We start from the raw sequence: 15,403 nt of genomic DNA, 5'->3' as shown, positions 1-15,403 counted from the left end.
ATCTTGCCATTTACAGTTTACTTGGAAAGAAAAATGAAGGAGAAGACATCAGGACTTCAGGATGGGGTCCCCATCCCCTTCATGGACCTTCTTCCTTAGGCTACTTTTCCAAATAAAAATCTTTCCAAACAGGATCTTGAGGAATTGCAGAGCTTCAGCTTTCCTCTTGTTCACTTGGGAATGACAAGGGCTGAGCACTCAGCTGGCAAAGCGGCAGAAGGAGGCAGTCCCTGCCCCAGCCCTTGGACTGGCCCATCAGAGCCCAGCAGAGATGAGAGCACTCCTGTAGGCACTGCAAAGATGGACCTGAGGGCTCCCTGCCTTGCTCCTTCCCCATGCCACTGATGGAGATGGAGGAGCTTGCCTCACCCAGGGACTTTCCTGCAATGGGAAAGCCCCAGATCCTTTTCTCAGCCTCATACCACTGGAGCAAGATGGACTAAACAGGGCAGGGCTCCAGCCTGGCTGGAAATCTAGGATGGGCATCTCCCAGGGTGAAACTAGCATTGAAGACCTTAAAAGAGAGGAAGATTTATCTTAGTCACCATGTTCTGGTTTCCAGGACTAGAAGGAGAGGCAAGTCTGCTTCCTCCTAAACAAATGCAAAAGGGGAGAGGAGGAGTGGGAGTTGCTTTAGTCCTTTTTACTTTGGTCTGAAGAACTCCCAGATATTTGTGTCCCCTGTCCCGCTGTGTGCCTCTTGTGTGAAGAAAGTCTGGCCAGGGCCAGGAGGCGCTCAGCACAAGGGAGCACTGAGCCCCAGCCCTGGAGCCACCCCCATTGCTGCAGTTGCAGTTGTGGACTGGCCCTGGAGGGGTTCTCACACGCCTGAGACAGGGCTTGGAGTGGGGGCCTGCCCACCACCCCTGCTTTCCTCCCCTCCTTACACATACTAACCTGCACCAGGCTTAATGGCCACTGGATTGACTGCAGGTAACTCCAAGTTGGGAACCAGTTCGAATCCTTTCTCCTGCTGCTTTCCTTTGCCTTCATGGTACCTGCTGTAGATTCCACGGCCGGCGGAGTATCCCCCCAGGTAGGAGCCCCTGGGACCCGGAGCTCTGTTGCCAGCTGCGCCTCGCCCTCTGCCTCGTATGCTGCCTGCTTATGATAACAACACAGAAGATGGTGAGTAATGGACAGTGACAGCCCTGTGGGGAGCACGAGTGACCCCAGGCTGAAACCTGGAGGCTTGCACTCAGAAATGTGGCTGCTTAAGTCAGCATGGTTGAGTCTTAGTGACCCTGCTTAGGGAAACAGAGGTGCCTAAGAAGTATCCAGTAAGCCTATGCTTGTTTAGCTTTTGATGTTTGTGAGCATATATTAACTGCTCATTTATATTGATGGAACTCTTGTGGTGAGTGTTACAGGTTCAATGCAGTCAGTAGAGAGTGAGAGGATCCTCTGGCTGATTTCTGTGCATTAGGAAGAGCTTCTGCTTTCAGATGTCCTCCAGAGAAGACCAAATTTGTCAACTGGCTGCAATGGGACTCTGCCAAGATGGCACAGCATCACACCTGCCCTTTAATCAACTTTGTCCCATGACTGCATATATTTTCACTTACATTGTTGAATTGTTTTCTCTGCTATTTTATTAGGCGTATATAACCCATTTCCAATAATATTGCCTTTATTCATCTTAGTGACTACACATCTGTTCTGACAGCACTTTGAACACTGCAGTATTGATTTACTTTATGATGACCTAATTGAATTTTTAGTCTGTTACTCAACTCTGCCATACTTCATTGCAAGTACAAACCTGGAAATTGAGAAGAAGTTGAAATTCTTGAACGATTACGGTTAAAAATACTTCTCGGTTTATGTGGGAGCTTTAAGAATATATTTATGCTAAATTGCTTCTTCTATGGAAATACATATCAAATGTCAGGAAACTCTAATTCCTGTAAGTACAGGACAATTGTAATTATAATACCAGTTATAGCTGTTAGGGTTTTTTTATGAATAAGTGATTTTTGGTTAATTTTTAATGACTATAACAGATAACTAATTAAGGTATATATAATAAAATAATTTTTTTTTCACTCATGTGATTCCTTATGCTTGTAGTTCTCAAATGTCTTTATGAAGGACAGCATTACTGTCACTTTAATGTGGAAGGTAAATGACACCTAGAGAGCTCCTATCTAAGGCTTTCCCTCACTCCTTCCTTTTGGATAGGTCACCATACCCACACTTTCAGAGCACTCTGTCATAGGATCCAGCTCTTTGAAAGGAGACATCAGACAATGGAATCCTTAGACTTGCTCAGACTTAATACATTGCTCATAAAACCCAGATCCATCTGTTTGCCATCTCATGCTTGGTTTTTACCTATACTTAACCCCATATTTGATATCTTTCTCATACTATCTTGCACATTTGCAATTATTTATAGATATATACATTTTATGTATTCAAAAACTAAAGTAAGACCCAACAGAAATATGACAAAAAGGCCTATATAAGAGTATTAAGAAAAAATAGCGTAGTACTAGCTGTCCTTTGGCTGAGGCAGACCTCTGGCATCAGCCTAAGATCAAAGCTGCCCATCACATCCCCTAATTGTGCTTACTAACCTTTCACAAAGTAATCTCTGTTGGGCCCGATCAAGGCATTGTATGGATATCCATAGTATGCCAGTGTGTATGGATCACAAGAGTAAACATAGTTAGGCTGCTGCGTTACTTCGGAGGTTGCTGCAGCCCCTCCTTTTGCTGCTTTCTGGTAGCGAGTGTACTGCTCCTTGTCTACAGGCTTGGCCAAGGTAACCTCCAGGCACGAGCCCTCTAGTTCAACACCATTGAGGTTGTTCATGGCATGAATGGCATCTTCCCTGGTTGTAAAGTGCACAAAGGCGTAATCACGGATTTTTTTCACTCTCTCCACACAGCCAGGGTTAAACTGACCGAACACCTTTTTAATGGTGTCCTCTGTGGTCTCAATCATTAAATTCCTCACATATAAGATTTTAACAGTCTCCATGACATCTTCATCCACATCTATCTCTGGTTCTGCCCAGTCAACAGCAATTTGATGTCCCCACAGCTGGATCCTTCCTGGCATGAGTTTTCTCCTGGCCATGGCTGCTGCTCGATGGCTTTCATACTCCACAAAGGCAAAGCCTCGGTTCTTCATCTTGTCTGCGGCGCTGGCGTACACGATGACATCCAGCACGCCTTCTGTCACCTTGGCAATCTCTTCCAGGATCTCCTCTCTCTTCTTCATCTTGGGAATGCCTCCGATGAAGAGCCGGCAGTTATCCACGCTGCAGCAGACGCCCAGCAGCCTGCCGGGGCGGATTTCGTAGTTGTTCAGCTCCCTGACGGCGCGCTTCGCCTCGTGCTTCTGGGTGTACATCACGAAGGCGTAGCCACGGTTCTTCCCATCGAAGTCCATCATCAGGCGCATCTCGTAGATGCGGCCCACAGACTCGAACACAGGGACCAGCTCATCCTCGTAGACGTCGCGGGGGATTTTGCCCACGAAGACTTCGCAGCCCCGCGGCGGGTGCAGGCCCTCCCAGCCGGGAGGAGGCCCTCCGTACTTGCGCTGCCCGTTCTCCTGGATCATGCTGTACCCAGTGCGGGCCATGAGGGCCAGCAGAGCCGCCTCGTTGGGGGCACCGGCAACGCCTTCAGGCACTTTTGTGGTGGCCACATTAGTGGAATCATTGCTCATCCTTGCAGTGGAATCCTCAGCGGTCATGGTGTCAAACTCATTCACAGCGTGATAAAACCTGGCCAAATGAAGAAGGAGGACACTCGTTAAAAGCTATTAGCTACCATGAGAATTTCACCTCTCTCTTTTATTTTCCTGTGGTTGTTCTGCAAGTTTGTTTTTCAAACTGGGACTAAGGCTGCAGAAAAACAGAGGAAGAAGTCACACCAGCCTGAAGAATGTTACTGCAGGGACAGCGCATCCTGGACATAGGCAAAGCTCCTCTTTGAGGGAATGGTCGAGGATCACCTGCTCACACATCCCAGGCATCAAGAGCTGCTGTCACAGGACACCAAAGGCACATGAATGGATGCCATCAAGTACCTCAAAATCTCATGACATCTTTGAAATGGTAAGAAGGAGATTGCACAGAATTGGGAGAGAGAAGATACTGACAGGAAGACAGAGGTACCCTACAGAGCCTTCTCTTCCCTCTCAGTCACTCATCAGTTAATCCATTTACTCCTGAACAGCACAAGCCCCAGGTGCCATATTCCATGGTGAAAGGTGGCAAATGCATGAGAAGCACCAGACAGCTTCCATTTGATAACAAACCCCTTGCTCCTCTAGACCTCTGCAGTAACTGTCAAGTAGGAAATAGAAAATACACTTTAGCAGTGGGGGTGGGGGACAATTTGTGTTCTTTTTGTGCAAAGAGTGATCTGACAAGTTTCTGAGTTGCCTACTGCATGTGTTACAATGTCTGAGGTGTTTGTCTCTTCCATTATTACAGCAGGACTTGACAAAAGCTGAAGAGAATCACTTCTTTATGAGAGGCTGTGCTTTAAACCAAGCATGGCACTGCAAGCCTGCAAGAGGAAGGTAAATCACAGAAACCTTATTCTGCATTTGAACAGAGGCAGAGAGCAGGAAGTGAAGACATACAGGAAATGACCATGCTAACAACCAAAACTGCAAGACAGTGAACGTTCTTTCTGAGCACAATTAAATAAGACACCGTGGACTCTGAGAATAGTTAGTTCATCAACTTTTAAAGCTGCAGTGGTCCACCAGACAATTTAATACAAGTGATTGTATATGATATGGACCATTACATTTTAGTGTTATTTGCACATTAGGTGCTATAGCATTTATCTGAGTAAATTGTATTTTCCACAAGGACCTTGGCTGTAAGGAATCAGAGAGCTGTGGACCACACATCCCTGTATGGCTTGTTTGCTAGCCACTCCCTCATACAAGTAAGTGTGCAATATTTCTCACGAGAATTTCTCTGGCTTTTGCTTCCAGACAGGATTAGATAGACTAAGCAGTCTTTCAAGACCTCTGCTTATGCCTTCTAGTGATATTTAAGTCACTGAATCACAACACAAGTCTGTCTTTCGAATAGAACTTGCAGGCTAAGCTCACAATTAGTCACTTGCACCCAAAATTACTGGGTTTTGGTCTTTTGACAGTTCTCTAGAGCTTCAGCCTCTTTCACATTTGCTATATACAGGGATGAGGATCATCCCTCCTTCTTCACCCCACGTCTGTCTTGCCAAAGCCTGCTTCTTCACACCTTCTCACTGGCAAGTCACATGTAGTTGGGGAGAGTTTTTTCAATTCTAACCTCAAATCCTCTATAGAAGCACCACGTGCTCTGGTTATGTCCCATGTAGCAGGCATGACTTGTGTTTACTACTCTGAATGCCACAACCTTGCATTCAGCCCTATCCCAACTGCATTTCGAATAGATCCCACCTATTGAATGTTACACTATTGGCTCCTTCCCATGGTCTTCTACAACTCCATCAGTCTTTCCTTCACTGATTTATTTGTCATGACTTGCATTCATCACCAGTCTGTTGATGGAACTGTCAAAATACACTCACCCTTGTAGGACACTGCAAACTGCTGTAAGAAATGTTCCCAATATATACGTTTGACAGGATTATTTTTTATTTTAAATAAAAAAGGATGAAGCTTCAGAGAGATTTATTTATTCTATACAGTTTTCTTATTCAGTGAGACATAGGTTTCTCTCTGTCCCATAATTGCATTGGTGACCACAAGGAAGATTTTTCATTAGTGCAGCAAGCCCAAGTTCACAAAAATATCAGCACAAATTTTAGGCACCAAAGCCTGATTTGTATGGTTCACAAAATCTATTAAAATCCTAGTAACTTCAGCACCTCAGATTGTTTTCAGTAAAGCTCCTGAGCTGTCCAGAGCTGTGCTGGTTTAGACCCAGAGGTGCCTCTGCACAAGCCAGGGCAAACACTGTTGAGCCTGGTTCAACTCTTAAATGTATTTGGAATTAAGAAACCAGACCTCTGAGCTTTGGTCTGTGGTAATACCTGATCCTGCACGTGTTTTTTGGCTATGAGTGTTGCATGCTGATGCTTCTGAGACATTTTAATTTAAGAATATGGAGAGCAGAGGAGAAGATAAAGAAAGTGGAGAGCAGTAAAAGTGATGCTGATGCTCAGGCAATACTTTACTAAACATGATTCCTTTGAAGCCAGATCTGTCATGAATAGCTTCTTGAACTGTTGATACACATTTCTCTCAGATTCAAACATCACCCTTTAACAGTTATTTAACAGACACCCTTTAACACACATTTTAATTTTATTCCTGGGAATTATTTGAAATAATTAAGAACTTAAGATAGAGTAAAACATCTTCATTTCTCACTTGACAATTTGCTCCTAGAAGTGTAACTTCACCTTTCTTGGAATAAAAGCACAGCTGGTTATACAAACACTTTGGTGGGAAATAATCATTACCTTTACATGAGCCACCTGTTGGCAAGTCAAGTACTTACTTATCACCCCAAGTTTGGCTAAGTTTAAAAATTACCAATTCCATTCAAACCACCTGTTTCAGGTCAACTCACAAAATAGGTCCCCATATCTCTGTTATCTGCAGGGCTCTGGGGCTCTGTGTCTGGGGCTATAGTCTGGAAAGCTGCAGATGGCTACTGGGTTTGTGAGGGGAGTTGAAACAATCTCCCTTGAGCCCCAGAAACCAGTTGGTAATTCAATGGCCATGCAGGTGATTGCATGTTCTCCAGCATTTTGCATTGCACCAGCAAGATGATTTCTCATATTGCAAGTTGTACCTGAAGCTGCTTCTAAGTGCTGCTGGCCACCTTTGCTGCAGACACTGCCACACACCATTTGTGATAGTGCATCATTAAAAATTCCTTATGAACCTAAAATGCATTTATCCCTATGTAATTTGTTTTGAATCAAGATTCATGATCAAATGTGGTTTGGGGTTTTTTTCCTGTGCAGCTACATAGAGCTGGGTTTCATAAGTAAGTCCTACCTAAGAAAGTTATAATGCCCATATAGCCCTAATTTTTGTAACTAAATACACACTTAACAACTTGTTCATTGTCGTGCTACACAATCAACACCTTGACTAAGTTCATATAATCAACACCTTGATAAATGTTACCAGAACATTTATCATCACTGATCACCTGTAGCTTGATGAGAAAATGCACAGCCTGTCTGGTCTGAGTGCTTTTCTCTTCTGCTGCTACTGCCTTTCAAAATGGGCTACCAACACAATTTAACCCTTTTCAGACTAAAATGCAATCCCTCTCAAGAAAACAGTTTTTGAAAATACCAGTTTCCAAAGTGTTCAAACCTGCTTGTGCATTTTTTAAGTCAACAGTAAACTGATTGTGAAAACCTGCTACCCTGTGTTGCGGGTCTACACAAGGCACGGGCTGGTAATATGGGTCTAGTGGCCTTAATAAAGACAAACTGATTTCCAGCACCCAATAAGTGAGATTAGTGCTAGAAAAGGCAAAAATTTAATCTCCATTAAAATACAGTGTCTTGTGAAATATAAGTGCTTGGTTTCTAGACTCTGAGGAGGAAGGCACATCTGATCTTGATAACATAGATTCAAAAAAAGAGAGACAGACACATACATTTTTAACAAGAAAGGTTGTGTTTTGGAGACAACAAAGTTTTAAATGACTCACTATCAGGCCTGAGACAAGTCCTTGGCTTCTTTTTAGAAAAAGGTAAATCTTGCTTGATTGTTCACACCAGATGTTGTTAGATGGATGCTAACATCTGCCAGCCTACCAGGAGTGAGGCTTACCAGCCTCTCAGGAGTGAGGCATGAATGAGCCCCTCAGTCCTCTGTTCCAAGGACTTCCTTGCACAGGTGAACTAGCAGACATACATGTTGCACTGAAACCATTCTTGAGAAACTCCTCTGCTGCCAGTAGGAAGATTGTAAGTAAGTGTTGCCCTAAACATGAATTACCTTCTCTTTAAAGGCACTTACATCCCACATCCCAGAATATTAAATGGCAAGCTTACTGTGTTGGTAGTGACTGACCTAAAGCATACTGTGGACAGGCTGATTAACTGAGGCAGGTATTTTATTAAGTAGAAATACCACACCTTGATCAACAACAATGCAGGGCCAGATGGTGATGTCCCTTGTCCCAGGGCAAAGGCAGCTTGGGGCGCCATCAGGAAAGCAATGGCCAAAGTCCACAAAGGAACTTATCCCTGGGTAGTCCAGCACTGGGCAGTGCCCTGTGAAGTTAGGCAGACACGTTCTCCTCTGTTGATCCTAGTGTGGTCAAACAGGCTTTTACAAACACAGGGACACAGCCAGTGTCCTTGTGGCAGTAACTGTGTGTCCACCTCACTCACGTGCTCCTAGAAAATGAGGTTGTTTATGTCTGGACTTAATTCACCCCCCCCAGTTTTGTGTTACATGGGTTTAGTGGCATCATCTGTGGGTGACACAACTGCTGGCAGTCCCAAAGCCTGGGGACAGGTGCCAGTATCACCACAGGCAACAGGAGAGACCAGGGAGATGTGCTGTCTCTGTGATAACTGTCCAGGGAAGGCATGGGGACACCTGTGCCCCACCTGCAGACCCTGTACTGCACAAACTCCCACTGAGCTGACAGGGTGTGTCCTCATGGACTCTGCACAGCTACTGCTTCCTTCAAGAAACTGCCACAGCTTTGCATTTTAAACCACAGAGGGAAAGACAGTTGCTGAAATTTCAAATACACCCAGTTGGCAGAGGAAAATAACAGCTACTGGCTTAAATGTGACCTTCCTGGTATTTTACTTGAAATAATGAGGGAAAATGTTGATCCTGATGATGATGATGATAGGCAGCAGCTCTAAAAGCATGGCTGTCATTAAAGCTCTTTATTTTCAAATCCTGACTCTATTCCCATGACAACTTTATATTCATAAAATGCATACAAAACCAACAGCTTACTAAGAACAACTTTGTAATTTTATCACAAACATCAGACACCCCAGAAATGCTCCTGCTGAAAACAGTTTGCCTGTTTAGAGATCTATTGGCTGAACAGAAAAATTCAACAGCCTCATCAATTCTAAATAAGGTAGTGACTTGTGCATTGCTTCAAGTGTCCTGTGCAAGTTACCTCCCTGCTTAAAGATGATTACAGTATCATTATACCTCACTTTGCTCTTTCTTGACAAGACTGTCACTCTTTTCCTCCTCATTAGTTTCAAAAATGAGCTGAACAAAGCAGATGTCTTTGTTGCCAAAGCTGAGCCATGGCATGCCCAGCTGCAGGATCTGGGCCCAGTGTGGGGATCAACAGGAACTGGATCACACTTGGTTTCCTACATTCTGCCATTAATGAAAATCAGGTGTCCAAAGCTGAAATTTGTGAAATTTGGGTCAGTGCAACAGAGCACAGCATTTCAGTACAGCTTTTTGGCCAAGGCCCTTTTCTGAAGGTCTTTTAGGCAGGAAAGCAAAGGTTGGAAGGGATGGATGATGCCTTCACCCTTTTACAAAAAAGCCATACTTGAGGCCAACAGGACATGACAATGTCTGCAGTGCGTCAGACACATCTTTACCTGCAGCTGAACTGGGTGAAGAAGTTGCTGCAGGCTAGGTGAAACATTTTGAAAAGGTGAATTTTCATAATCTGTATCATTTTGGCAAAACTCAGTGGAAAAAGTGGTGAACTGAGTCAGCAGGCCTGAAGGGCAGGAACAACGACTGGCGAGAGGCTTGATGAGTAGCTTGTGATGAACGGCTTGGAAGAAAGTAGCCTCAGAGATCATTGACAGTGACATGTCTGTCTGCTGTGCAATTTATCCTCCTGCCAGCACTGCTAAAGGACTGCTTATTCTCATCATCATCATCTGCACTGGGTCATTGAACTTGTCCCTCTCCAGCCAGGGTCAGGAACGTTTTGGCTCAGGTGCTGCACAAACACAATGAGATGTGCACGGAGCACCATTTGCTGCACCACATATTTCCCACGTATGTTCAGACAAGAACATGCACAAGCAGAGGCTCTCTGCCCACTAGAAGTATTATGCTTAAATATAGAGAACAACAATGCCTGAGAGGTAGGATAAACCAGACTATTAAATCCTGAGGCTAGCTGCTGAAATTAGGACAAAAGGAAACAGCTGCAAGTTGCACCAGGGAAGGAAAGATTTCCTCATTGAAAGGGCTGTAAGCATTGGAACAGGCTGCTCAGGGAAGTGCTTAAATACCAACTCCAGAGGTATGTAAAAGATATGCAGATGTGGCACTTAGGGACCTGGTTTAGTGGTGGGCTTTGCAGTGTTCAGCTAATGGTTGATTTCAACCATCTTAGAGGTCTTTTCCAACTTAAAGATACTATGATTTTACGAAATTCCCACTTCTACTATGGTGACAATTAGCATTCTAATCTAGAGCCTATCAACAGAGTTCTGATTGATTGCAAGAGTTTGTATTTCATGCTTAAACTCCAGTTTTATTCTGGTCAGCTGGTTATGTTCACTTTGTATGGGGCAAGTTAATGCTCAAGGCCTGAAGTACAGTTGTCAGGGTGGATTTACTGCAGGGAGGGCCTGTGCATGGTTTTTAGTTGCTTAAATTTGTCTTAAGTGGCTAAACATGTTAAAAATTGTTTGTTCCATTTAAAACTCACCAAAATCCGTTGACTGTAACTTTTGATTGTATTAGGTTCAAAGAAAGAAACAGAAAATAAAGTGTAGTATTCTGACAGTACTCACACGTAGCATGACTCCCCTGACATCAGTTACAAGACTCTAATGGCTGCAAGAGGGATATATTTAAGATAGGGATGAGCACTACAGAAAATCCTGTTTTAAAGGTCTTACAGAGACAGGTTATATTCTCCAGGCACCAATCAAAAGCAATGTATTTGGCTTTAAAAATTGTAACAAAATTACTAGAAATCTGTTCTTTTACTTCTTGCTCCTTTTTAGTAGGAAAACACCTGAAATTATTCTGTAAATTAATATCCTGGAATTTCCCAGGTTAAAACTTGAATGCTAATCAGATAATTCAACAAGGAATTTGTACAGTCGACAATTGGCTACAGCTTCAAACTAGGATTTGAAGGTTAAACTTCTTATTTTCACCTTTATCATTAGAAAAATAACAGTTAAGGATCTAATTCCCCTAACCTTGTTATATCAGTTCCCATGGTGTATTAATCTGGCCTCACAGAAATTTATGTACAATTTAAAAAACGGAGCTAAAATTATGATTCCCCTACAAAATAAAGGCACCTTGTGTTGTGCAAACGTCCTGCCTATCCTGTTACCAACTCTCTCTGCATCTTTCTACGGTGTATTTAATCTTGTGTGTGACCCACTTGCATTTTATGTAAGCACTATCCATGCCTAGCAGTGAACATTCCCAGGAGGAAGGTCCCTCAATGACCTGACCCCTGCTTAAAAACTGCAAAAATGATATTCAATGAGATATGAGTAATAAGTTTGGGTAAGCAAAACCTAGTGCCCCCTTATTTTATAATGCACTTTTCTGCAAGTCATTCAGAACTTTGTCCAACAAGTTGTGTAACCCCTGTGTTATCCTGTTTGCCCCAGCTCCATCTTTTACCCACTCCATTTGACACTAATTCATAACTCTCCCCTATTTTGATAGGACTTGTTACTGGCTGAGGCTGAAGTTATTACCCTGCAATGTATTGAAGCCACATGTTGGGGAAGGCTGAGAAGATGAGACATGGTTTGTGTAATCATTTTATCAGTGGTCTAAATCAGGGAACAGCACAACCATCCCCTTCTCCCCAAATTCCCATATTTCAATCTAGTCAATAAAGTCCATCATTACCATGATCAGACAGGAAAATGTGTGATATATAAATTTCAGTGTACTCTTTCCTATTCTGGATAAGCTGTACTTGATGGGAATTTTTTTGCAGCATTTCTTTACCAAAAATGAAATTCAGCACTGATCTCTGCAGAAATGCTGATACAGGTTAGTGTGTCCTCCTCATTAACTATCTGCATTAGAAAGCATTCTGCTTGGAAAGGGAGAAAGTTTCATTCGGGATCGACTAGAAGCTTGCAAGCTTTTGCCATAAGAAGGACAGGAGAAGCAATGTTCTGCAACTGAAAAACAAAACCACAACTAGACTCATCTGTTAATCATTACATGGGAAAGATAACACATTCACTTATTTCGCTTCTTGTTCTTCTGAAGAAAAATCTTATATATGAACACAGTGATTTAGTTCAATAATTGAAAATGTCTGTCAAAGTCTTTGCTGAACTCTGTGGTAAAGGAATTTATAACATAGTATCTATCTGTCTGTCTACCTAAATATTACATTAGTATGTTCCACTCTGCAGTGCTATCAATAGTATCTTAAAAAGTTCATCATCTGCAGCTTTTCTGATCAAACTTTTTCCTCTAACTCTCCTGGAGATTTCAGAGTGAAACATAACACATTCTGCCTGTTCATATAAAGTCTACTTGCTTATCAAATTTACTACAATGAAAACAGCCTCAGAATTTTGAGTTTACCCTAATCCCAGGCACTACTTTCATTGCAACACTCTAATCTCTGTGTATACCACGTGAGCTCCGCAACAACAGGGGGCCCAACCTGCAGCCCGGCTTTCAGCAGGAGGCAGAGATTCCAGGAAAAGCTGAAAGTGGCTCAACGTGTTCCCTCCCCCTCAGGTCACCGAAATGAAAATCAACATAAAGCAAACCACAGTTGGGATGTGAACATGTGAATGTTCACTGCTGAAAGTACATTAAACTCAAAGCATTTGGCTTAGTCAGTGGCTCGGATTTTGTCCTTTTTTTTTTTTTTTTTTCCCTTTGTGCACTGACATTTGACCCTTTTTATAATATGCACCTTGCACTGCTGAAACCCAGTTAGTTATTAATTAAACGGAGGTACCAATGGCTGACTTGTGCCTATCACCATTTTAACTGCCTGTGCACAGGAGTGGGGGCTGGAAGGCAATCGTCCCTCCTGTGAAATTCTGTAATATCGGCAGAAAGGAGCTGCAAAGTGCAGCAATTTGTACCTGACCTCTGAGCTAAGGAGTTTGTACAGACCTTTGAACGTTGGGTTGGAGGATTGAGAAACAAGATTTACAAGTACAAGGAAGAGATTTTCAGCACTTGTTACCCGTGCCCAGTGTTAATATTATAAATTTAAAAAAATGTTTAACCAAGGCAGGAAACCTCTCAGAGGGCAACTCTCCTGTGCTGGGTTAATTCAAGACAATTTAAGTCTACTGAAATTACAGCTCACTTGGAAATATCTATGGTTTTGAAATGAAATTTCTGTTCACTCCAAAAAAGGACTGGGGTTTGAGACACATATTATTTGAAATTAACCTTTTGCTGACCTTAAGTGAGATTATTTCTCTTTTAATTAGAAGCTGAAGAAAGAGGACAAGGATCGTTTGATTCAATAAATTTTTTCAGCAAAGACTGGAGGTAAAATGCAGAATTGAATGGAAAACATTAAAAAGACTAGCAAAATCTTTGTTAATTTTATTTTTATGCAACATATTATCTAAACTTGATTATACAGTGCAAATCTGTGTGAGAACCCATGGAAAAATAATCAGACCAACAACATTACAACAAGTTCCTGACAGACAGTCATGTGGCCTTGCCTTGACAAACAAGGAGGGCACGTTTTGATGTCCCGTTGGATTAGCCATGTCAATTTAATTAGAAACCTCTCTCAACTCTTACAGACACTGGCAGGGTCTTTGGTGCAACACCATCAGCTAACACCAACTGCAGACTGCATTGAGTGTGAAGGCCTTCAGAGATAACACTGAAAAGGACGTCCTTTCTGCAACCCAGTCTGCCAGGCCATGGAGCACTGCAGGGCACAGCGTTTGCCATGACATCCCTCAAAGGTTCTGAGCACAGGCTGTCCCCCATGGCAAGCCTGGATGTGCGGGGGCAGTGGGGGTGCTTTACAGACACATTGTGAATCATGGTTTCCATCCCACCTAGCTCAGGACAGGACAACATCATGCACAGCTGCTGCATCTGGTCCACATGTAAACTGACATTTTTGTCATTGGCTTTAATTGAACCTTACTTTCAGCAATTGCATTTATTCTTTTCCTGGTTTAAGTTCAAACTTCGCTATTGTTATCAGCACTGACCCCAATAAAGCAATAAATTAATAATGAAATAAATAAGGGTGAACAGATTAGCGTCATGTGTCCAATGTCACATACAAGTCTTACACATCTCACATGCTGCTTAAGTAGAATATGAATATCAAAGCTGACTTTCTGTAATGCTTTCAAATTTTCAGTATGCACATTGAGCTATAAAGATTCATTTGTATTAATAATACTTGCAGATATACCCTGTTTACTTAAACCTTCCTAGCCACCTTCAATCTACAAACCCCAAATTCTGCACCAAAACCTGATAATCCACTTTTAAAGTTCTATTTTTTATGTCAAGCTCTTGAAAAAGCAGAACAAAACACCAGGCAGCACAGACAATGGCAGAGACAGACTGACTGAAAACACAATGTCAAGCAGTTGCAATTGGCTACCTTTTGCTTCCTTAATTTAAGATAGCAGAAAAGATATCTCAGAACCATGATTTTGTTTTCTTCTGTCTAAAATATCCATGGCTTAGTGTTCATTGTTCTGACATTTTTTTTGGTATTTGCTATGCAAATTCTTTTAGATATTCACATGTTGATCTCACAGCTCAGTCTCACAAGCAGTTGCTTAATTCTCAAACAACCCCTTAGGACCCTCTAAAGGATGGCAAACCCCTGAACTCAAACCTTGATGATGACATAGTTTTGGTCTCAACCCCCTGATAAATGAAAGCCAGATGAAAAGCCCTGCAGAGCAAACAAGATTTCCCTTACCTCTCCGCTCCTGCGATCGAAGTGCAACAGGTTAAGGGGACTCGCGCCTTTGCCCGAGCAACCTTTCTTCCTAATGGCAAGAGCTGTGCAACCTGGTTATAGAGTTTATGCATCTCTTTATTGGCCAGCGAGCGTTAGCCATTTAAATTCCTTGGGAGTCATTTGTTAAGGGCTCTTAGGCTGAGGCTAAGTGGGTGGGACGGGAGGGAGAGGGGATGTTAGTGCTGCCAGACGCGGCGAGCTCTCCGAAGTGGTTTGAAGATTAATAGAAAACTATCTGCAACGAAGGGATCTTTGGAGGGAGGTCTGGGTCCAACCTTCAGGGAAGCATAGGAACGAGAAATTGTAACATTTTCACAGGTAAAAAGAGTTTGAAGAGAAAGATTTCATTCAAAATTCAAAACTTGGAAAAAAAGGAGTGAAACATGTACAAACAACTCCTTCCTAGCACAAGGCGTTGTGCAAATAGCTTGGGTTACTCACGACAGATAAGATAAGAAAAGGGCATATTTTGCTTGACTGCATGAGGCTTTTTCAGTGAAATATTTCTTT

At 42.6% G+C, this 15,403-nt stretch overlaps 1 protein-coding gene across 1 annotated transcript in view; it reads right to left on the bottom strand.

The window, feature by feature from the left end:
* The window catches only part of RBM47 (RNA binding motif protein 47), a 73,911-nt gene that overhangs the window by 4,282 nt on the left and 54,226 nt on the right, over positions 1-15,403 (bottom strand). The window contains exons 2-3 of the mRNA XM_058024506.1: positions 2,580-3,739; positions 898-1,104 (exon numbers count right to left, since the gene is read on the bottom strand). Coding sequence (XP_057880489.1) covers positions 898-1,104; positions 2,580-3,708 — 1,336 coding nt within the window. The 5' untranslated portion in view covers positions 3,709-3,739. The remainder of the gene's footprint in view (positions 1-897; positions 1,105-2,579; positions 3,740-15,403) is intronic.

The sequence above is a fragment of the Melospiza georgiana genome, chromosome 5 (genome assembly GCF_028018845.1).
Source record: "Melospiza georgiana isolate bMelGeo1 chromosome 5, bMelGeo1.pri, whole genome shotgun sequence".
Lineage (NCBI taxonomy): Eukaryota > Metazoa > Chordata > Aves > Passeriformes > Passerellidae > Melospiza > Melospiza georgiana.
This window is presented reverse-complemented; position numbering and strand designations above follow the sequence as displayed.